Genomic DNA, 21,483 nt, shown 5'->3' on the forward strand with positions numbered 1-21,483 from the left:
AACGACCTTGAAGTGTCATCCACGTTTGAGACGTCCGAATCGGTGGCGCCATTCAAGGTTCCAGGAATCCATGGCGTAGATGGGGACCGGGGAATCAGAAGAACGCGTGCCCCGGAATCGTAATAATCCGGGTCTGAAAAGTGGGCGACGTCCGAGATTGCGGGGTGTGCAGGAAGAATTCTGGCACAAAAATACCGCATCGAGTAGACTTGGTCCTGCGGTTTCCCGTGTGTTAGTCGCAATCCTTGCCGATCAGATATCACGAAGCTTAAAGATCCCCTATGCCAACTCTTTCCTTCGAGCTAAAAGCCCCCATTATCCCCATCATTACCCTTCAGACATTTAGCTCCGAACCCCTGTAGACTTAATTTTGACGCACAAGCAAAACTCGGCATCCCTCACGTATCTGCTATTCCAATGAAAAGATATCGGTGGGCCGAACCGAGTCTCCCCCCACAAGTGACCTCGCCGCGCGAGTTAGTTGAAAATGTTTCCAGATTTGGTTTATTTAAGCACCGCAAACGCCCGCTCTCCAGGCTATGATTTGCTCGTCATGTGGGGCTCGTACGCCTCGCCGATTTCTCGCCTCCTGGTTATCTCGCCTCTGTTTCGCAGTCTTATGCCCCAGTCCGTCTTCTCCATTCCAGTTTACCCCATGCCCCGCGCCCCTTGAGCAACCCCATGAATTTCCACAAAGGGTAAACATATGCACTTCCAGAAAACCCACTCTCGGCCGGGCTGGTGCCAGCCATAATCGGCATGATTTGTCGGACTCGGGAGAAGGAGTCTGGAAATTGGAGCTTAGGCAAATTGATTGCTTTAGCAAGCGTTCCACTGTGGTTCTCCAACCCAAAAGTTCCCTAGTTGGGCAATGTATAACCACTCTGCACCATGGCCAGCTGCGGGTGCTTCGGTGTTGCATTACAGCAGCTCCCTTATATGAAGTGCACATTCCCAAAACATAGCAATTGACACCTTTCAAAGTTTCTTCCTTCAATCTAACCTCCCATCATGGCTCCCTCTATCTCTAACACCACCCTCGACCACACACTCCCAGCAGTCGTGCCAGAGTCCAACGAGACCCCGGCCGCGTTTGCGCCCACCAATGAACTCTTCTCCCTCCGCGGTCGCACTGTCGTCATCACTGGAGGTGGTCGTGGACTCGGCATGACCCTGACCACTGCTGTCCTCGAGGCTGGTGGTGATGTTGCTTGCCTGGATCTTCTCTCTGAGCCCAGCCCCGAGGAGTGGGTTGCTGTTCAGAAGCTGGCCACTTCTCGCGGTCTGAAGGCGACCTATACCAAGTGCGACATCACAGATGAGGCCTCGACTAAGGAGACCCTCGAAAATATCGCCGCGCAAGCTTCGCAGCGCAACATGCCCATGCGCGGTCTCATCACTTGCGCCGGTATCCAACAGATGGTCCCTGCTCTCGACTATCCTGTTGAAGGATATCGCAAGATGCTGGATGTCAAGTAAGGCGACCGTGAAGACATCAATGAAATTGCTCGAACCAAAATACTAATCATATCTCCTCTAGTGTCCTCGGAACGTTCATCCCCGCTAAGCACTTCTCCCGCATTCTCGTTGAGCAGAAGGCTCCCGGTAGCATTGTGATGATTGCCTCCATGTCCGGCCAGATCGCCAATCGCGTGAGTACTCCAAAAAAAAAATAACAGTTCAAATTGTGAATCAAGGTTGTAACAATTCCTCTTCATCTTAGGGTCTCACTTGTACCGCCTACAACTCCTCCAAGGCCGCTGTCCACCAGATGTGCCGATCGGTCGCCCAGGAATGGGGCCAGCACAACATCCGCGTCAACACACTGTCCGCCGGAGTAAGTCTCTCTATAACCTGACAACTATGTCTAATGCTAATGACACAATCAGTATATCCGCACTGCTATGACCGACGCCCTTCTGAAGGAGAAGCCCGAGGTCGAGGAGACCTGGATGCGCGGAGCTCTGCTCGGTCGCCTGGGTGCCCCAGAGGACTTCAAGGGGCCTACCATTTACATGCTTACCGATGCCAGCGCTTGGATGACTGGAGCTGATCTGCGTGTTGACGGTGGTCACTGTGCTGCAGCATAATTTGCACTTCATGGAATGATGAACTAGACGTGGCATGTTTACGGCGTTATAGACTGGGGTTCTTTTATAGTATAGATTTTTATAAAGTGGCAATAGATTTCAAGTCGCTGATTGGTCTCCAAAAAATAGTTTAAATCCATTGGCTTATATTCAAAATTGAAAACAACCATCGAGGTCTCTGTCGCCTAGCTCCAACAAAATTCCGACCTCGGCTAATTTACCGGCTGCGATCTGTGATCTGCGGTTCGGGTCAACAGCCCTTTCAATTGTTGAAAGTTTCACCATTGGAGGGGCTCTGCACGGCTTTGGTAAATTATTGATGGTTTCCTATACACAGCTTCTTTCATAAATCGATACACCGTGGAAACTTGCCCATACCTGTTAATGTATGTTTTCCAGCGGACCCCTGTCGGTTAAATTTGAAAGTGCCCAGGTGCTTCGCCGTCCGTTGCCCTGTTAATCTTAGAGATGATTGCATTGCTGCCCAGGTGGTGATGGAAATATATAGACATGCACATGTCAATCCATACTTTGTTTAAATAATACCATAGCTCTGACCCCGAACAAGAAGAAATCCCATTTGTTTTCAGATGGAGCGAAACCGGGGCCACTTTCTAGATGAGTGGGGGTGGGGTAATTAACACGATGCTACATTCATCATGTGTCGGGTGACACCGCGCCGAAGCGGGCTTTTGTCACCCGACTCTGCAAGCTGTTGCTTTAATACCCGTAAAAGAGACCAGGAGCAGCATCTATCTAGACTCGAATCCCAAGCCATTCAATATTTCCAATTACAATTACAACCACCCAACATGTCTATGAGCTCTCAGGATTGCGACCAAGTCCGCGAGGGATTCCCTCGTCCTTTCCCTAACACGCCTACCAATGTTTTCGAGCAATTCAGCTTGAAGGGCAAGGTAGTGGTTGTCAATGGCGCAGCGGATGGGATCGGTCTGGCTGTTGCTGAGGCGATGGCAGAAGCTGGCGCTCATGTCGCCTTTTGGTATAATTCGTAAGTCTGCACACAATCTTGCAATGGGGCATTTCTAACAAGGATCAATAGGAATGATGCTGCCATTACAAAGGCACAAGAGCTGGCGACTTCCCACAGCATCAAAACTCAGGCATACAAGGTTGATGTCTCGAATGCCGATTCTGTTCAGAAGAATATCACTCAAGTCGTGAAAGACTTTGGGAAAATTGACGTCTTCGTCGCTAATGCTGGTGAGCTTCTGAGACGCAAAAAGTGATATCAAATGTATTCTGACAATTTTGAGCAGGAATGGCAATCTCGAAGCCCATCTTGGAGCAAACCCTGGAAGAATATCATAAGCAGATGACTGTCAACGGTGAGCAAAACTCGTCATCTAGGTCAGAATAATTTTCTAACTCTCTCCAGTTGACGGTATCGTCTATTGCTCCAAGTTCGTGGGTGAGGTTTTCAAACGCCAGGGCTTTGGAAATCTCATCCTCACATCCAGCATGAGTGCTAAAATTGTCAACGTCCCTGTTGATCAACCTGTTTACAATGCCACTAAGGCCTTTGTTACCCACTTTGGAAAGTCCCTTGCTCGCGAATGGCGGGAATTTGCTCGTGTGAACATTGTCTCTCCAGGCTTCTTTGATACTAAGATGGGTGCTAGTCCCGGCTGCATTAATGAGGCATACCGCATGTCGTCTCTGGGACGACAAGGTCATACGAAGGAGATTAAGGGCTTATACCTCTATTTGGCAAGTGATGCGTCCACCTATATGACTGGCAGTGACGTGCTTATTGATGGAGGGTATGTTTTGCCTTGAATGGTCGCATAGAAGAGCAGTCATAGAATACATAGACTAAAGATAAATGCGAGTAGATAAAGAAGTGGTTTTCTTAGTGAAGTGCTTGTGCACGTTGATAACATCTAAATAAATGAGTGAAGTTTGATGCTGCTAGTTAATCGAGAAGTGTTCGGTCGAGAGTGCCCCGACATAAGTGGAGTTGTCCGCGTGTATTGACCGAAAGCTAGCACATCCTGGCAAAATACACTTCTACTTCGGATTTCTACTGGTCGATGGCTTCCCAGGGTTCTTTCGATCCGCCGATACCGATATGCCCGATTCGAATGACCTACTAGTGGCTGGGTATTTAGCCTTTCGTCACAGACCTCTGAACTCTCTATTCTGACACACCCCTGCTGCTCCCTTTCCAGCCTTTACTATTTGATCCTCAACATAAGACTCAGCAGTCAAAAGCGTCAATATGACGGTCTTACCTAGTCGAGAAGAACTCACTTCTCGTGTTGTCCCGTCGATGGCTTTCAGCGACGGTAGTCCCTCATCTATGACCCCCGCTCCTCCATCGACCATAGAAAGCGACCCCGCTGTTGGCGCCGAGAAGCGATTTTCTGTCCGAGGAAATGCAATTGTCACTGGTGGTGCCGGCACTCTTGGTCTTCAAGCATGTAATGCCCTCCTTGAGCATGGTCTTCAGGGACTTATGATATTTGATATCAACCCCGCAAATTCAGAAAAGGAGATCGCCCAACTGCAAACTAAATTTCCCGATACCAAAATTAAATACCAAAAGGTGGACATTACAGATGAAGAAGTCGTTAATAACGCGGTAGACGAAACAGCCCGCGTCCTAGGCTCAGTGGACATTCTGGTCTCATTTGCTGGCATTGTTGGTGTTGTTGAGTCACTTGAGATGCCTATATCCGCATGGCGAAAGATGCTGGATGTCAACACTACAGGTGCATTCATCTGCGCCCAGGCAGCAGCTCGACACATGGTCAAGCAAGGATCCGGAGGCTCAATCACGTTTATCGCAAGCATCTCGGCTCACCGTGTCAACTTTCCTCAACCACAAGTCGCGTATAATGTGAGTAAATCAGCTCTTTTAATGCTGAAAAGCTCTCTTGCTACTGAATGGGCCCGATATGGCATTCGTGTTAATAGCGTGAGTCCTGGGTATATGGATACTATTCTTAATGAAGGTGACGGCATCGCTTCTCATCGGGAAATTTGGTGTCAGCGCAATCCTATGGGTCGAATGGGTAGCCCATCAGAGGTCTCCGGTGCAGTCGTCTTTCTGAGCAGTGCGAGCTCGTCATATATTAATGGGGCAGATATTGTTGTTGACGGAGGAGCCATTTCATTGTAAATAGTTAGGTGATGTGCACATTTCCTCTCTCGATTTTGCCAGGGGTACATTCTAATCGGCTTTCAATCAAAATTCTGCCGTAAAGAAAAATTAAAATAATATAGAGTATATTCCTCTATTACTCAAATTAATTAATATATCATGAGGTAGAACATACATATAGAAAAGTTGTATTCGACTTAATTTCAATTGCCGTACCATACCCGTGCCACCAATTTGAAGGTCGGGGTAGAATCCGCCATCGGTCGGCTGTGCCCCGACATCCCGCATCGAATGACGAAATGCCCGACAACGTCGTCTTCGAGCTCCGAATGACATGCATTTGGCTAATCTAATACTAGAAACCTCGCAAATTATATAGGGCCTTGTATCATGCGGCGGTCTGGGCGGCAAAATACCCTTGCCCCTGCAGCGCGAGCATGTACGAACTGTCAAAAGCGCAAGAGCCGATGTCTGCATTCTCGCGAGAACAGCTCTTGTTCGTTCTGTGAAAAGACCGGGAAGATCTGCAGTTTTGAGGGTCCCCCGGATCGAACCCCCCTTGACGCGGAGAAATCTCGACGCAGCTGAGTATCGGTGCACTCAGCTCCGATCACTCCTTCAGTCGCTCAATCCCGATGTGAACATCGAAGCTGCGCTAGCGAAGCATAGCAACGAATCTACGTTGGAAGAGCATGTCGATGCTTTTGACTCCAGCCGTCAATTTGATATAAACAGCGAAGCTACCCCGGATAGTTATGAGTGGAATGAAGGATCCCTTTCTCCCACGGATGGCATGGCCACGCTCTCTACCACCGAAGCGGGGTACTTTGGTTAGTGAATCTGCGATATGTTCTGAAAAACTATGATTGTTTGGCTCCGACAATTAATACTTCACAGGGAGTAGTTCTGGTTCACGACTCTTGGAAGAGATAGATTCTACCATGACCGAAACGATGAAACTGCAGCAACGCAAGGGATCCCGGAAACCCCACCAAGCTGGGCCTACCAGAGACCCTCCTGATCTTATTATTTCCTACGTGACAAGCAATCTCATAGATGCTTATTTTGAGCTTTATCATATTCACTACCCTGTCTTACACGAGAAGACGTTCAGGGAGAGGGTCACTTCACAAAGCAAATTTTCCCCTCCATGGAGGGTCACCTACTACCTGGTTCTTGCCATTGGCCAATTCTGTTCCTCGAACACAGAGTCCGAATATCCAGAAACGTCGGAATTCTACAATGCAGCCCGGGCAGGGCTATCACTTCAGATGCTGGAATCAGGTAGTGTCGAGACTGTTCAAGCCTTTCTGCTTCTCGGGAACTATCTACAGAAGAAAGACCGAACGAACACCGGGTACAACTATATTGGCCTTGCTTACCGACTTGCTCTCGGAATTGGATTACATCGCGAGGTGACCGGTGCTCAAAATACCATTGGCCATGAGCGAAGGCGACAGCTTTTCTGGACTATGTACTGCTTCGAAAGTGGATTCAATATCACAACTGGCCGACCGCCAACTATGACAGATGGATTTATCGATATCAGTCTCCCTCGTAATATTGATGACGCGGTATGAATCATCTACCAAAGACAATATTCCCCTGCTAATTAATTTAGGGTCTGTCGCTTGAATCCCCCGTACCCGAAGAAGTGGACTACCCGACGATTTATTCCGTGATAATTTCCCATGCCAAGCTTGCCCGGATTGCAGACACTATATACCACGAGTACTTGTTGGCAAAAACCGCTGGCTCTAGGATAGAGTACCGACTCGCTGAATTACTGGAACGAGATTTGACAAATTGGCGAAAGACACTGCCGAGCTACTTCACTTTGGCAGGAGCTCCGCCCTGGTTCCTCGCACCACGTTCAGTTCTTCGATGGAAGGAGCAGAATCTTCGAATCCTACTTTGGCGCGGCAGTCAAAAGTATCACAGCTACCTTCCGACGAGATTTAGTGCCGAAGATAAATGCTTGGACGTGGCTATGGAGAGTGTGCACGATATCGCGACATTTTGGAGGACCTACGAAAACGCATCCTACCACATGGTATGGTACGCGACGTACTGCCTGCTTCAGGCGACGCTGGTGATTTTGGTATTGTTTCTCGGCAAAGGCACGCAATATCAATCTAGCCAAGAACTACCGTTGTGGCATCATTCGGTCTTTGAGGCTCGAGACTGCTTTCGACAACTAGCAAAGAGGAGCGTCTCGGCCAGACGCTGCCTCGAAATGCTCGATCGAATTTGCACCAGATTCGAATCACTCCCGATGTTAAATTTGGCACTCGACTCTAAAGACACTCTCCTGCCAAATAACACAAGCTCGGAGGTGCAGATGCCGCTCTTCAACGATATCGCGCAGCAAATGCCGGAGCTAACAGACCCATTAAGTGAAAATAATCTTATTTTTGGCGAAAATGGGCAGGTCAACATGAATGATGACACTGGTGATGACCTCCGCATGTTCATGAATGAGGTGTCTCTTGATTTTATGGGAAATATGCCGCTTGACTTGCTTTTTAATGATTGGGTAGACTACTCATGAATGTTGGATACTAGCGAGCGTTTCATGTCTGCTGAGTTACGGTGCTTCAATTGACCCAATGAACGCCCATATGCGCGGCACACCTCTTCAAAGCAGCCCAAAATTTCCAGATCGAGGCCCCGGGGTGCGGATGCAGTGAAAAGAATGTTGATGGTCAGGACTACGCAGTCATGAGTCGTGCACGGGAGTATCCAGATGAGTAGAAGTGAGCCCAGATTTGCTGTATTTTCTGGTCTCTGAACATGATTATCTTTGTAGAACATGAATGGACTTTCAGTTAACTATAATTTAATCATTTTTTTGAAAGGAAAAATTAACTTTTTATTGGCGGGTGGGCGGCTTCGAACCATCGACCTCCACGTAACAGGGAAAAGGTGGGGCTATGACCGGGCGATGTTCGTGATGTCTCAACTTGGGAGACTTCAACAACAACCTACCCTAAGCATCACAATATAATATAAGAATTATCCACCAACTATTGAGAAGATAGTACAGATTGAAAAGATAATGAAGAAAATATTGATTAATTGTATCATTGCAGCAAAAAAAAATAAAAAATGAGAGCGAAGCTCTTCCCCACCTCCAACTCCGTCAGTGACGGTAGGTTAGTCACTGGTCCAACCCACCCATCTGTGACCTCATTTGCATAGCCCAGACATAGCTATGAATTAACCAGTACCTTCTCCGGAGCGTCCTCCAGATTAGGCCTGCAGTGTGGAAGCTACCCAACTGCACCACTGGCGAGGTGTTAGCAAGGAGAGACTGGTTTACCCTTTTGACCTCGCTCTTGCCCTAGTATTAACATCCGTACTGTGGAAGTGATGTTTTTCTTTGCATACTCCCCATTAGTAAAGATGAATCCTAAGGTAGCAACCACGATGCTCAGATACGGAGGTCACCACCCACTGACCTCAAAAATGTCAATATTACCTGAGGTGGAGCTCTTACACTCAACATCATCGCAACCTCCATCATCGTCTCAGTTCGTTACATAGCACCAATTTGTGTCCATCTCTGCGTAAGTGCTTTGTATTTCCCTGCCTTTCACAGATGCACTCTCCTTGGCAGCTGCATGCCATCGGTGACAACGAAACCCAGGCAGATTGGGGGTCCCGTGATGCGCAACAACTTCCCATCGCAATTCTCTCCAGGCGCACAGGTATACCGAGCGCAGGTTCATCCGACACTTAATTCATACACGAGACGGGCGACGAGGAATCCCACACCTCTGTGCAGTCCTGGCATTCCATCTGCCACTCTTTGATGGTCTCCCGGTGCTTTTGCAGCTTCAACGAAGCCGATAGCACACAATCTCCGGGTTGTGGCCTTTGCGCATTGCCTCAGCGAATATCGTTCTGGAGAACTCCCAACCGAAGCGAATATCTCCTATCATCCCGGCGACCTGCTGCGAAGGTCCTCCGAATGAAACCCCAGTGCTTGTTGATTTCGCCTTACCACATCGCACGCATGGCAACCACCCATCATCAAAGCGAATCCCAAACAACCGAAGTCCCCTGTGGTAAGACATCAACGATGACAAGGAAGTACCTTGGGGGAAGCTTGTCCGCACGACGCATTTTCGCACTGCCAGGCACGCAACTTCTCGCCGATGCCAAGTACCAAGAGGAGCGGAGGCCGCCAAGAGATGCTTGGCGAGGACCTTGGAAGAAGACAAAACACTCTGAAGGCGGTTCTCTCCGAGATAAATGGCTCATTCGGTACTCTTGGCTGTGGTCAGGAAAAGGTCTGTCTTGCTTGGCGATGGTCAGCTTCTAAGCGACCCCGGTAGCAGGTTGGAATCTTTATAGGAAGTCGACAAATCGCACATTTTCAGCGTCCTAGATCCCTCTTTGAGCCTGATACAGAGTAACCCTTCTTGAGAAGCGTCCCGGGATTTATTTTCTTCTTTTCGTTTCATTTTCAGCTGCTTGAAGATCCGTTGCGATGCAGGTTTTCAAGTCGATCGCCATATCCTTGGCGGTTGCCCGCGCATATGCCGCAACAGCGACGACAACTGGCGATTCTTCGATGATAACGGGCTGCCATGCCCATGGAGACGAAGTGTTAGTACTCTTTATCCTGCTTCCTCTCGTGGACTATATCCACTAACTTCGTGAGCAGCTATTGTATTGACTCGGCGGGAGACGAGGTGCTGGTTTCCGTAACCGCTACACCAACAGCTGGGATTCCTGCATCTTATACAGGCTGCCATTCACATGGCAGTCAAACGTATGATGACCTCCACTACTGTGCTTGGGGAATATTAGCTGACATTTTACCCCTCAGATACTGTCTAGATTCGAGTGGCGAAGACGTTCTCGTCGGCGAAGAAGAACCACACGACCACGCTCACGAGAGTGAAGAAGAGACGACAGATACAGAGTCCTCGACCAATTGCCATTTTCATGCCGGCGTGGAGTGAGTCTATCATCCTCGATTGGGTCCGAATTGCGCTAACTCCTTTCTCAATCTAGACACTGCGTTGGCGGAGGCGAATCGGAAGGGTCACCATCCTGTGGAGTACAAACGAGAGATTATGACATCCCACTGCGGATTGGTACATTGTTCGTGATCCTGGTTACAAGTGCGATCGGTGTATTTGCCCCGATACTCCTTGTCAAGCTGCCCTTCGCTTCCGTGAACTCGGTTGTCATGACCGTCATCAAGCAATTCGGAACCGGCATCATAATTTCAACGGCATTCATTCATGTAAGTTCTCGACTGTCAATCTGTTGACTCAAGTTGTTTGCCCAAGCTTACAATTACCAGCTTTACACTCATGCCACTCTCATGTTCACCAATGACTGCCTCGGCGAGCTGGACTACGAGGGAACAACCTCTGCCATTGTCATGGTTGGAATATTTCTCGCCTTTTTACTTGAGTATTTCGGCCATCGTGTCATGGCAGCCCGTGCCAGAAAAGGCTCTGCACCTTGTACAGATGGCCCCGGGTGCCAAGAGGAATCCGAGTCCCGCAAAGACGGATCGCAATCCCCTCAACATCCCACAATCGCGCATCTCGGTCACTCGCACGGCGAGGATCCCACTAAGCCTGCGACAAAGTTCTCTGTCCTCGTTATGGAAGCCGGTATTCTCTTCCACAGTATCCTGATTGGTCTGACCTTGGTCGTTGCCGGTGATTCATTTTATAAAACTCTTCTGGTGGTGATTGTGTTCCACCAATTCTTCGAAGGTCTCGCCCTGGGTGCTCGGATTGCTACGCTGCCGGGAGCGATCTTCCCATCGAAGGCGTTAATGGCAGCTGCGTTTTCTCTGATTACACCTATCGGAATGGCGATTGGACTTGGCGTTTTGCATTCTTGGAATGGGAATGAGAAAAGCAATCTCATTGTGTTGGGGACGTTGGATGCCCTCTCTGCTGGAATTCTGGTTTGGGTTGGCGTGGTAGATATGCTGGCTCGGGAGTGGATTATCGAGGGAGGTGAGATGCTGAATGCGAAATTGGGCAAAGCGTTGACTGGTGGTGTGTCGTTGGTATCTGGTCTTGTGTTGATGTCTGTGCTCGGAAAATGGGCTTGAATATTCGCTGTTTCGAATACTCGTTGGTGAAAAATGTTGTGCAATAGACAAAGATACGGCAAAGCTCCTTGCCAAATATTACCAGAGTCTCTTTCAATTTCACACTTCCCACTCCCAGTTACAACTCCAGGCTCTAGCCTCGGCTCTACTGGTCCTCTGCGCCCATCTCTTCCAGGATTACGGGCGAGATTAATCGTGTTTTTAGGTTCAAAAGACATAGATCCAGTCCCTGGTTAGTATAAAACGGCCATCCTCGCTAGATGTACCACGTAAAATGAAATGGAAATTTTAATGGATTTACTTTTCTGCCTTGCATGCAAAGTCATTTATTTAAAGCCGATCGGTAAGCTCACTCCTGTAGCCGAACCTGCGGACAATACTCCGCTAGGACCTCGTCGAAGCTCCACTAAGCAAGCCCCTGTCAATAACAACTAGGATTAAAATAAGCTACACGCTATGTGGACAGGAACCATGAACTAATCTTATCGATCTCCATAATTCACTCCCTACTCGATCTTCAATTCCAAAAAATAATGCTCTAAATCTTCATGGAGATCTCCCACTGCCGATAAGACTGCATCTTGTGACCCGCTTTAATCAACGCAGGAGCCAATACTATTGGCTTCCCGCGACAACCTGCTTAATCTAGAATAGCCTCCCCACGTCGTTTAGCCCCTCGTGAACCACAACCACCGAGCCCCCGCGTTTCAGTGATACAGAGCGGGGGCTCATGAAAGCCGCCGATATGCTCTCACTGCATTGTACAGACATCTTGCGCTATCGGCGCAGTCTCTGCGTCACAGGATCCAGGATATTCGGCTATCCTCGGACATTGAAATCTGTAGATTTACACTGCTTAATGCTGTGTAAACCTACCGTTGGCCAGATATCACCCGGGTGGAGCTGCCTATTCAGGCTAGGGGCGCATGGTCAACACGCCAAAATGATAAGAGCTCAGATAAACAGCAGTGGAGTATGAGTGGGCTCCCTATATGAGGTCGAGCCTTCTCCCCTTAGACAGCCGTAGAAATAACTTCACTTCACCTCATTCCTACTTTCCAGAGTCTCAACCCTTTGCGACGAACCTATAGACCATACATTCTTACTATCCTCCCTAGCTCCCCTCCCTCTCTCTTTGGTTCCTATCGATCAGTGGGCATAAGCCACACCAAGTCTCCTTAGATGGCGGATTTCTCTCTTTATCCACTCCGACTCCATTCACACTATTATACCATATCACTGTCCCAACCTATACGACGAGTCAGTAGAAACAGTATTCGGTTTTCTAAACCCGATCTCTGAGTCTCCGCCGGTCTATTTCGAACACTGTAGTGGCGAGAGAAAGACCCAATACAAGCGAATCGATCATGGCAATCGAGATCGTTCCACTGGCCAGATCAGACATCGCGGGTGCTGTAGACTGTGTGCAGAAAGCGTTCGCGGATGACCCTTATTTCCGATGGGCATTTAACGATCCTTTGCAGGTGTGGCCCTTGTTCCTATAAGCATCATGGATGATCGCCCTTGAACTTATACTAACACATCGCTTGCATAGTTCAATATACAGCGAAATGCAGCATCCTTAACAGCGCACTTTGAGTATGGCATCAACTGCAACTGTCCCATCTCGGTAGCCAAAGTGACTCACGCCGTGAACGACCAAAAGACCAATCGGGAGGTCCAACTTGCACCGGGAACCGTCGTCGGCGTCGGCTGGTGGTACTCACCTCAGTCCGCATCAGCACCACAAACCTGGTCTGTCTGGGCCCAAGAATGTCTTCTATCCTTCCGCCAGTTCTTGAATAATGTCCGTTTCGGAGGTCGTGGCGGGCTAAACATTTCCCGCTACTGGATCTGGAAACAAGTACAAAATGATGCTCATGAGGCTCTTTGGACGGATCCACGCGGGTATTACTTCTGTAATATGGTCGGCGTCAGCTCCGAGGCCCGCGGGATGGGCGTGGGCAAACGACTCATGAAAAGCGTTATGGAGAAGGCGGATCAGGAGGGGGTTCCTTGCTACTTGGAAAGTTCGAAGGGATATCCAAATGTGACAATATATGAGAAGATGGGATTTGAGCTCGTCAAGGAAATTGAGTGCGCCGATGACGAAGATATTTGCAAGGTGTGTGATTAATTAACGTGATTTTTTCCCTTCTTTGCTAACTAAATTCTTTGCAGCTCTATTGCATGATTCGCCATCCCAAAACAAAGTCATGATATTCAGGCTTCTTTAATGATATTCACAGTTCACGTAGCAAGCAGGCAGATCGTTGATATTTTCCACCGCATTAGCGACATGATATTATAGCGAAATAATACATTGAGAACTCATTTCAATATTACTAGGGCTGTTCTTGAAAATATTCATCAATAGGGGTCTTATAAGGTTCACACATGGCTATCCGCTAGAATAAATATGCTGATCGTCGGGAACCTATACTTATCAGTCCGCATGAATGCACCTCGCATAACCGCAATGCGAATTAGATGCTTTTGCATCTCAGGAAGCTCAAGAGAGGGGCGGGGCCTTTTCTCCGGGCCATCCTCCGTGATCGTAAGCGTTTCACCCGACAAGATGATCGACTTTGTTTCCATGTTGAATAGAAAACTGTTCTGCCCGGGCCCATCGCGGAAACCTGTTGGGTGGTCTGGGTACGGGTGTTCAACACTCCGCATCTAGCTGTCGGAGTGAATATATGTGGTCGGGAGTGGTCACCAGTTGAAGGTGTGACCCGTTGATGTCTTGTTATCGGTGATAGAAACAGGGTGAACGGAGCAGACGGGTTGATCCCAGTAGGCATGGAGAGCCGGACCGAGGGATAACATGTCGCGCCATGCATCCCCTTTGGCATCACATCAGAAGCTCTTGAGCCAATTCTGACCTTATTCGGAAGCGAACAAGCACTTATAAGCGATTTTGAGTCCAGCCAAATGATATGAAATACTCTCCAGATACAAGTCATCCAGGATTCGTAAACAAAGACATGGGACACGTGATCACAACAATACAGTCGCACTTTGCTTTTGATGCAATTTTCTTGTACCTTCTTTCCCTCAATTTTTACCTACATGTTTCCTTCCTTCCTTCTTCTTCTTTCTTCATCTTCCATTTCCTTGTCAAGCGTTCGGCGCGTTTACAATCCAGCGGCCAACCCTTACGGGTAGCGTTCTGGTATCAACCCGAACTGAGCCTGATTCCTTATACTTGTGATTGTACTGATGCTTATAATACCACCTCTAGATTGTCTATGCTCGATAGAGAAGTAAGTTCATGGTAGGTATATACATTAATTCTAGCACTTGACACCATGCTGATAGGAATATTCCTTAAGAACTATCCCTGTTTCTAGTATTCCTACGAATTTTCCATGCTTATGACCTCCGTGAGTGCTACCACTTCCCGTATAAATTACCTCGTGTGCCTGGGAATCCTTACAACAAGCAGCTAAGACGAATTCTAGCAGTGCCAGTGTCACGAGAGTTCACTAATGAGGTTGCCTTTCGTTTAAACAATAATTTGTAAGATGTCATGTTATTTCTGGTATAAGAAAGTTCTCGCAATAGCCTTTGCATTCACATAAAAGACACAGGGAAAAACAGCCTAACTGAAGCTGCGAAAAACCTGAGTCAAGGCCTCCGATATCGCCAATATGTCAGCTCAACAACAAATTTTATGTTGACCAATTCAATATATTCAACAATGAAGTTTCCCCAAAAATTTAGAGCCAGTTCTAATGCAGGTTAGTCCTCTCAAGCCCAATGAAATGTTACACCTACATAGCGGCGATGGGAAAGAGATTGCTCACAGGAATAATGCCACCAAAGTTGCAGGCCAGAGAAACAACTTGTCCAAGACCGGCGAGAGTGCCACCTCGTCCGTACTTGGCGGCGTTGTCATCGAGACACTTAAAAGTGGCACAAGAAACCGAGCTGCCTGTGTGGCCTGTGTTGAAGCTGTCAAGCAAGCGATCAATGCACCCGTGCCATGCCTCAGCTTCAGCAGGTGAGTACTTGTTCTGCTGCTGAGAGTATTGCCATGGCTGAGATTGGAATTGTTGGGGCTGCTGCTGATACTGTTGAGGCTGCTGCTGGGGCTGCTGCTGGTACTGTTGGGGTTGCTGCTGGTACTGGGCAGAAGCAGCAGCGGCCAAGGTGAAAATCGCGGCGAGGGAGAACTTCATTGTGACGGCTGTCGGGTAATTAATAGATGAAACACAATAGGATGTTGAGCCTGTGCCCGGGGGCTTACAGTGGAATTGGTGGATTAAGCTTGAGCTTGCGGGTGAAGTGGTGTGCGATTGTGATGATTGGGAATTGGATGTGTGTGAATGGAAGCTTTGGGGGGTTGTGAGCAAGATATTTATAACGTTTTGCTTGCTCGTGTTGCCTCCGACTGATTACCATCATCTTCGGCGAGAGCAATGCGAACCAGGTCGAACCATAATACTTGCATTGCATAACATGAGGTAATAGCTGTACCTACGTAGCTCAGCTCGCCACAAAACCGCAAGGTATTGAAGCTATTGAGAAGCCTCATGCGGTGTGACTGAAGATCCTGTAGCTTCTTTGGTAGATTATTTTGCATGGACTGCCTTTGGAGTTGGATATTGCTTCTGTATCACAAGATCATTGGAGTTTGCCTCCAGGCAAGGATATCTTAGTTTGAGGCAAAAGACCTGCAGTTTCGAGGCCTGTAGGTCTCAGCAAGCCACCTCTCTTGCTTTTTCTCATCCCTCTCAAGGATACCAGCGGGACCTACTTAGTATTATCCGCGCAGGTGTAAATTAGCTCCCCCTTTAGGAGGCGAATTGAATAACTGCTATAACAATCGTAATAGGATAACCTTGAAGTAGGAAGATTGACAATTTATGGACGAGATACAAGACACATTGGAGAGCCCCAAGGGTATAGAATATGAGGAACATTAAGAGCGCAGATCGTGAGAATGAGGACAAAAGGAGACTTGTTATTTCGCATGAAATGCTGTACTTAGATGGACCTACGTAAACCATCACATGCCCCGATGTCTCTGGAAAAGATCTACCTTGCATTTCAGTTGAAGTGTTTCAAATGATTTGGTCGACTGGACATAAGATTGAAATTTATAACTTGTTCCTAGTCCGGCGAAGCCCATCGTGGAGTATGAGATTGTATACGGAGTAAGGATGTCGTATTGGAGTCGATATTTTCTGCAATAGGAGAAATCCTAAGTGATTGAGGCATTTTTCTAAATGACTAGTCTGCACTCCACATTTGTAGCCAGAAAAAAGCAAAGTCTAATATCCCCAGTCTTCTACAGTGTTACACAGCACTCGTTTAGATTCACCCCAGAAAATATTGACCTATCAGAACGATAGCAGAGACCAAGCAAAGGCAAGGTTTGCAGAACTACGCAAGGGGTTTTAGGTTACGGCACGGGTATGCCCGCGCACACTATGAGATGGCTGAACTAATGTTCGTTCACGAGTTGCGTCTGTATGCATCGACCGCGGCCACGACCACGAATGGGCTGCCAACTAAAATATTTGATTGTGATACAGAGTACTCCTTACTGTGGGGATCGCATTGGATGAGAGTTTTATGATTCGACTGCCATACGGCATGAGAGAGGAAGCTCCCTCAGCTCGAGGACGAGCTGGCGGCCAGCTGGCTCTTCATTCCAGGGATGCAAGGCAAAGCGCCCGTAGGCAAACATCTATAAGTACTCTCTCATGTTCTAGCATCGTTTCATTAACTAGTGTCTCTCTTCTAGATTTACTGGCCACCATGACAAGAATTACGGTGGCGCTTGCACTTTCTCTTGCGGCATCTTGTGCTACGGCCCAGAACGGCCCGGTCCAAAGCACGCATCGAAAGTACACGCTTGACGATATTATCCCTACTACCGACCCAACCTCTGGCCACGTAAAATGTTGTCCACAGGGAATGGAGTTTGATGGACAGGTCTGTGTTCTTGGGACCTCGATCTGCCCCAGTGGCAGTTCTCCCGATGGCGAGACATGTGTCTTCAAGACAAAGCCATTCTGCGATGATGGATACGAGTTCAGAGATGGTCTCTGCATCACTGTGAAGCCTCCTACTTGTAGTAGCGATACGATCTTGAAGGGCAACCACTGTGCGATTGAAGGTCAAGCAGTATGTGGCCCTGGAAATCTACTTCAAGGAAACGTTTGTGTCTCATTGCAGCCACCTGTGTGTCCCGACGGCGAGCGCTTCACTGGTACCAGCTGTGCCTCCATCAAAAGTCCAAAATGCCAGGATGGGGCCAAACTCGACGGCGGTGTTTGTATCGATATCCAACCCCCGACTTGCCCAAAGGGAACTTCTTTCGATGCCGCTTCCTCGCGCTGCATATCTGTGTCCTTGCCACGCTGTCCCCAGAATACTGTCTCTCAGAAAGATCAGTGTGTCGCTATTTCCAAGCCTGCCTGTGGAGATGGCGCTTCCTTCAATTCCAAGACCCAATCCTGCACCATCACTGAACCGCCAGGGTGCCCTGCCGGAACGGAACTGGAAGACAAAAACTGCGTTTACATCGGCTCGCTCATCTGCCCATCTGGCACAACTCATTCCATCGACCGGGCCCATGGCACCGCCCGCTGCTGCCCGCTTGGCATGGCCTGGGATGGGAATGTGTGTTTTACGAAGCCGGTCGGAGGTAAATGCGCCGACGGGAGTGTAGCGATCCACGCTCGCTGCGAGAAGCACTCCAATCCTCCACCAGAGTGCCCGCAGGGATATAAACTAGACAACTCTCGTTGCGTTTGGCAAGCGCCACCCACGTGCCCTCAAAAATCTCGCTTTAGCGGTGGTCACTGCATTATTATCGCGAAGCCCCAGTGCCCTCAGGGCCTGGTATTGATTGGCTCCGATTGTATAGTCCGAGGACCCCCGTCTTGCCCTGAGCAGACAAAACTCGAAGGAGACAAATGCATTAGCATTGTCGCACCATTTTGTGATAAGTCTGCAAAGTGGGACGGTAGTCGTTGTGTCGTCAATGGCGTCGCATCCTGTGAGGACGGCATTCACAAGGGTGATGACTGCATTACTGGAACGCCTCCAACTTGCCCGGACGGTTCAGCCTTTGATGGTGCGCGATGTGTCTCGAAATCTACTCCTCAGTGCCGCCGGGATACTATCCTCAGTGATGATGGATCGTGCCTTACCCTCATGCCTCCTCAATGCCCCGTGAACACGCACTTCCAGAATGGCTACTGCGTTTATGGTCTGCCGATCTGCCCAGCCGGCCAGAAATATGCCAATAGACGCTGCGAGACTGCGAATTCCCCACAGTGCCCGCAGAATTTTGTCTGGAAAGGTGGGAAGTGTACCCGTATTACTGAAAAGCACTGTGAAGCTGGATTCACCCTTGAGAACGGGCAATGTGTATCCCTTGCAACTCCCGACTGTGGTGAATTGATCTTCAATGGAAAAGCATGTATCAATGGCAAGCCAATCTGCCCTGAGGGTTCCTATCTGGATGGAGAGCGCTGCTCTTCTGTTCACGAGCCACAATGTCCTGAGAATTTTAAGTTCGATGGGAAAAAGTGCAGTGCCGTCCAAACTCCCAAGTGTCCACCCGAAGCTGTTTTCGATAAGACCAGTGGGGACTGTGTCTCGACTAAGAAGCCCATATGTCCCTCAAATCAGCGCTTCAACGGGGAGCACTGTGCCATAGCTACCGGTGAGTGTATGGAGTTCGAGTACTGTCCTACTGAATCATACGGGAAGGGATGCCGCCGTACTCCACTCGGAGTGGTATGCGATGGAAATCCACCTCAGAGACAGCAGGGCCAAGTTATTCAGGGAACTCCAGATCAGGGTAATCTCCAAGGTCAAAGCAACAATCCGGGAGTGAGCCAGCAGCCAGTTATTGGCTCCAACACAGGCTCGGAGCACCCCCAGGATCAAATCAGCAATAATGGTAACCAGGACCAGTGGGCTAGGCAGCCGAACATTGTGCCCAACTACGGTGGTAACTGGAACGAACGTCCGCCAGCAGGAGGTTATCAGCAACAAACTGGTGGTAACTGGAATGAGCGTCCGCCAGCAGGAGGTTATCAGCAACAAACCGGTGGTAACTGGAATGAGCGTCCACCAGCAGGAGGTTATCAGCAACAAACTGGTGGTAACTGGAACGAGCGTCCGCCAGCAGGAGGTTATCAGCAAAAACCCGGTGGTAACTGGAATGAGCGTCCGCCAGCAGGAGGTTATCCGCAACAAACCGGTGGTAATTGGAATGAGCGGCCAGTTGCTGTGTGAAGATTTCACCAAGTCTAGTTAACTAGGACAAGGTATCCACCTCTACAACCCAATGGACGGATGTCTAGAGTAGCAGAGGCGATTTTTGTTTTTATTGCTGTCTGTCGCTCCTTTTCCACCTGTAATTGGGTTTATCATCAGGACTATTCATTCATTCTCGATTCAGATCCTTCTATTATTTCGGATATCGCTCATTAAATAGAAACGTAGACCCCCAACTATGTCAGCAAGCAAATCGCGAGCCTTCTAAGAATCAATGCAATGCAGTACACTCTTCGTACATTTCGCACTCGATATATCTATGTTGCCGTTGATTCTGCGTCCCCCTACAAATCGCCCAATGATCAATGGGCCACAGAAATGAATCCTTTGATGTGAAGAATAAAGATAGACACAAATGCACTGCGGCGGCCTAATTCGTCGCCCACCGCTTTCTCTAAGAAGAAAAGAGCTGATAGACTCCGGTGAGTCAAGGAGTATCAGGAAACACGGGCCTCTGGCTAGTTGATAGGGTCATAATCAGCGCCTACCTCAACTGACATCGGGCCGGCATTCAGCCGCCTCTTGTGTAGATTGCTTGCTAGCGCCCGGGGACGTTAGCGTCTCACTTGATCTCCAGCGCTTCTTTTACCAAAGATGTAAAATTAAGGTGCATTTGAGAAACCAAGCCAGAAAGGCCGGTCTTATGTGCGTGCACATCCTAATTAGACTACAGAGTCGGAATAGACTAGTCTCAGTGGGGCAATGAAGTTAATGTCCGAGTGATGGGATTGGAATGGATTATAAGAGATCTCGAAGATTGAAACATTTCAAGCGTGAAACAGCATCCACGTGATGCCATCTACAAATATACCAACATGGCTTGATTTTCTGAGCATTATTACTATTAGGACAACGCGGCCAAGATACCCGCAACTCCCCCCCGGGGCCAAAGATAGCAGGCTCCGGAAGCTATTGAGTGAGGTCCAACTGCGAACAAGCGTTTCGATCTCCCCGCCATCTTTCTCGGCCAATTTAGGGTCAATCTTCGCCTTTTCGATGAGCTTTGCATTCGTGTTGCGCATCACTATAATGGTGTAGGGTACGGTGCCCAATGTGAGAGCGGCAGCTGAGCAGTACAACGCAGACCGGCCGGCTACTCCTTGAACAAACAGTGGTGATTCTGATCGGACACACCACGCCAGGTAGGAGAATACACTGGAAGTGATGGCTGCTATTGAGGGGTTCTGTGCTTTGCCTGCTTCGAGTAACCAAGCCCGCAGGCATCCACAACTACTAGTAATAACGACATGCCAAGCGTAACTCCGACTTGTTCGAGGTCGACGGCTTCGGTCGAGCACAAAAGTATTCTGAGCCTACCCTCCCTTTTTGTGGTGGGACATCAGCAGTAGTTTTCGGGATGCCATGAGGCATATGGGGCTGCAGCTTCGATCGTCCACCCTGTGTATTTACATCAGTCAGCGTAATCAGCAACCAAAGAATTCAATTTCTGTGAGATATTACTCTTCAAGTATGAGATCGATGGGTGATACACTCGTTAGGGGTCGGTAGCGGAGCTGCCCATAGGGGACTGAGTGGGAGTGGAGAGGAAGGCAACCACAGTCTTACCACCTGACCACACATCCCCTCTCACTCTTCCTCTTCCCTCCCATCTCATTACATCTCTGCTTTCATCCAATTTCTCTCTCCCATCTACCTTCCTGCGTCACGAACGCACTAAAAAGCCATTAGCCGCCCAGGGCGGGTGGCGTCCCATTTTCAACCAACCAACTGATCTCTCTCCCTCCGACCTCCCATACTGCGGCGCGAACGCACTCAAAGACCATTAGCCGTCCACCTCAGACAGCTCCTCATCCTCAACCAAAGAGTCTACCGTATGTTCCCGTGCCCGCTTTCTGGCTGAAACTTGC

At 48.7% G+C, this 21,483-nt stretch overlaps 9 protein-coding genes across 9 annotated transcripts; 7 read left to right on the forward strand and 2 right to left on the reverse strand.

Annotated features, from left to right (window-relative positions):
* Positions 1–1,011: 1,011 nt before the first annotated feature.
* N7481_007566 (oxidoreductase, short chain dehydrogenase/reductase family) lies at positions 1,012–2,090 on the forward strand (the record flags this gene model as incomplete). The annotated part of the gene is made up of 4 exons (XM_057266785.1): positions 1,012–1,475; positions 1,541–1,652; positions 1,724–1,837; positions 1,890–2,090. The coding sequence occupies 4 exons, from the start codon at positions 1,012–1,014 to the stop codon at positions 2,088–2,090; spliced, it is 891 nt and encodes a 296-aa protein (XP_057120986.1).
* An 812-nt stretch (positions 2,091–2,902) lies between these two features.
* Positions 2,903–3,890, forward strand: N7481_007567 (short-chain dehydrogenase; the record flags this gene model as incomplete). The annotated part of the gene is made up of 3 exons (XM_057266786.1): positions 2,903–3,102; positions 3,154–3,314; positions 3,490–3,890. 3 exons carry the CDS (start codon positions 2,903–2,905, stop codon positions 3,888–3,890), a joined length of 762 nt encoding a protein of 253 aa, XP_057120987.1.
* A 442-nt stretch (positions 3,891–4,332) lies between these two features.
* N7481_007568 (oxidoreductase, short chain dehydrogenase/reductase family) lies at positions 4,333–5,235 on the forward strand (the record flags this gene model as incomplete). Its single annotated transcript, XM_057266787.1, has 1 exon — positions 4,333–5,235. The coding sequence occupies one exon, from the start codon at positions 4,333–4,335 to the stop codon at positions 5,233–5,235; it is 903 nt and encodes a 300-aa protein (XP_057120988.1).
* Positions 5,236–6,158: 923 nt separating this feature from the next.
* Positions 6,159–7,768, forward strand: N7481_007569 (fungal specific transcription factor domain-containing protein; the record flags this gene model as incomplete). Its single annotated transcript, XM_057266788.1, has 2 exons — positions 6,159–6,791; positions 6,839–7,768. The coding sequence occupies 2 exons, from the start codon at positions 6,159–6,161 to the stop codon at positions 7,766–7,768; spliced, it is 1,563 nt and encodes a 520-aa protein (XP_057120989.1).
* Positions 7,769–9,712: 1,944 nt separating this feature from the next.
* zrfC (putative ZIP Zinc transporter) lies at positions 9,713–11,308 on the forward strand (the record flags this gene model as incomplete). The annotated part of the gene is made up of 5 exons (XM_057266789.1): positions 9,713–9,831; positions 9,890–9,997; positions 10,055–10,186; positions 10,243–10,477; positions 10,538–11,308. The coding sequence occupies 5 exons, from the start codon at positions 9,713–9,715 to the stop codon at positions 11,306–11,308; spliced, it is 1,365 nt and encodes a 454-aa protein (XP_057120990.1).
* Positions 11,309–12,675: 1,367 nt separating this feature from the next.
* Positions 12,676–13,528, forward strand: N7481_007571 (GNAT family N-acetyltransferase; the record flags this gene model as incomplete). The annotated part of the gene is made up of 3 exons (XM_057266790.1): positions 12,676–12,792; positions 12,864–13,433; positions 13,490–13,528. 3 exons carry the CDS (start codon positions 12,676–12,678, stop codon positions 13,526–13,528), a joined length of 726 nt encoding a protein of 241 aa, XP_057120991.1.
* Positions 13,529–13,699: 171 nt separating this feature from the next.
* N7481_007572 (uncharacterized protein) lies at positions 13,700–13,906 on the reverse strand (the record flags this gene model as incomplete). Its single annotated transcript, XM_057266791.1, has 1 exon — positions 13,700–13,906. One exon carries the CDS (start codon positions 13,904–13,906, stop codon positions 13,700–13,702), a length of 207 nt encoding a protein of 68 aa, XP_057120992.1.
* Positions 13,907–15,030: 1,124 nt separating this feature from the next.
* On the reverse strand, positions 15,031–15,492 carry N7481_007573 (uncharacterized protein; the record flags this gene model as incomplete). Its single annotated transcript, XM_057266792.1, has 2 exons — positions 15,031–15,042; positions 15,118–15,492. 2 exons carry the CDS (start codon positions 15,490–15,492, stop codon positions 15,031–15,033), a joined length of 387 nt encoding a protein of 128 aa, XP_057120993.1.
* Positions 15,493–17,077: 1,585 nt separating this feature from the next.
* On the forward strand, positions 17,078–19,573 carry N7481_007574 (cell wall cysteine-rich protein; the record flags this gene model as incomplete). The annotated part of the gene is made up of 1 exon (XM_057266793.1): positions 17,078–19,573. The coding sequence occupies one exon, from the start codon at positions 17,078–17,080 to the stop codon at positions 19,571–19,573; it is 2,496 nt and encodes an 831-aa protein (XP_057120994.1).
* Positions 19,574–21,483: the final 1,910 nt, after the last annotated feature.

The sequence above is a fragment of the Penicillium waksmanii genome, assembly GCF_028829765.1.
Source record: "Penicillium waksmanii strain IBT 27052 chromosome Unknown utg000007l:1.0-4314555.0:1.0-4317578.0, whole genome shotgun sequence".
In the NCBI taxonomy this organism is placed as follows: domain Eukaryota; kingdom Fungi; phylum Ascomycota; class Eurotiomycetes; order Eurotiales; family Aspergillaceae; genus Penicillium; species Penicillium waksmanii.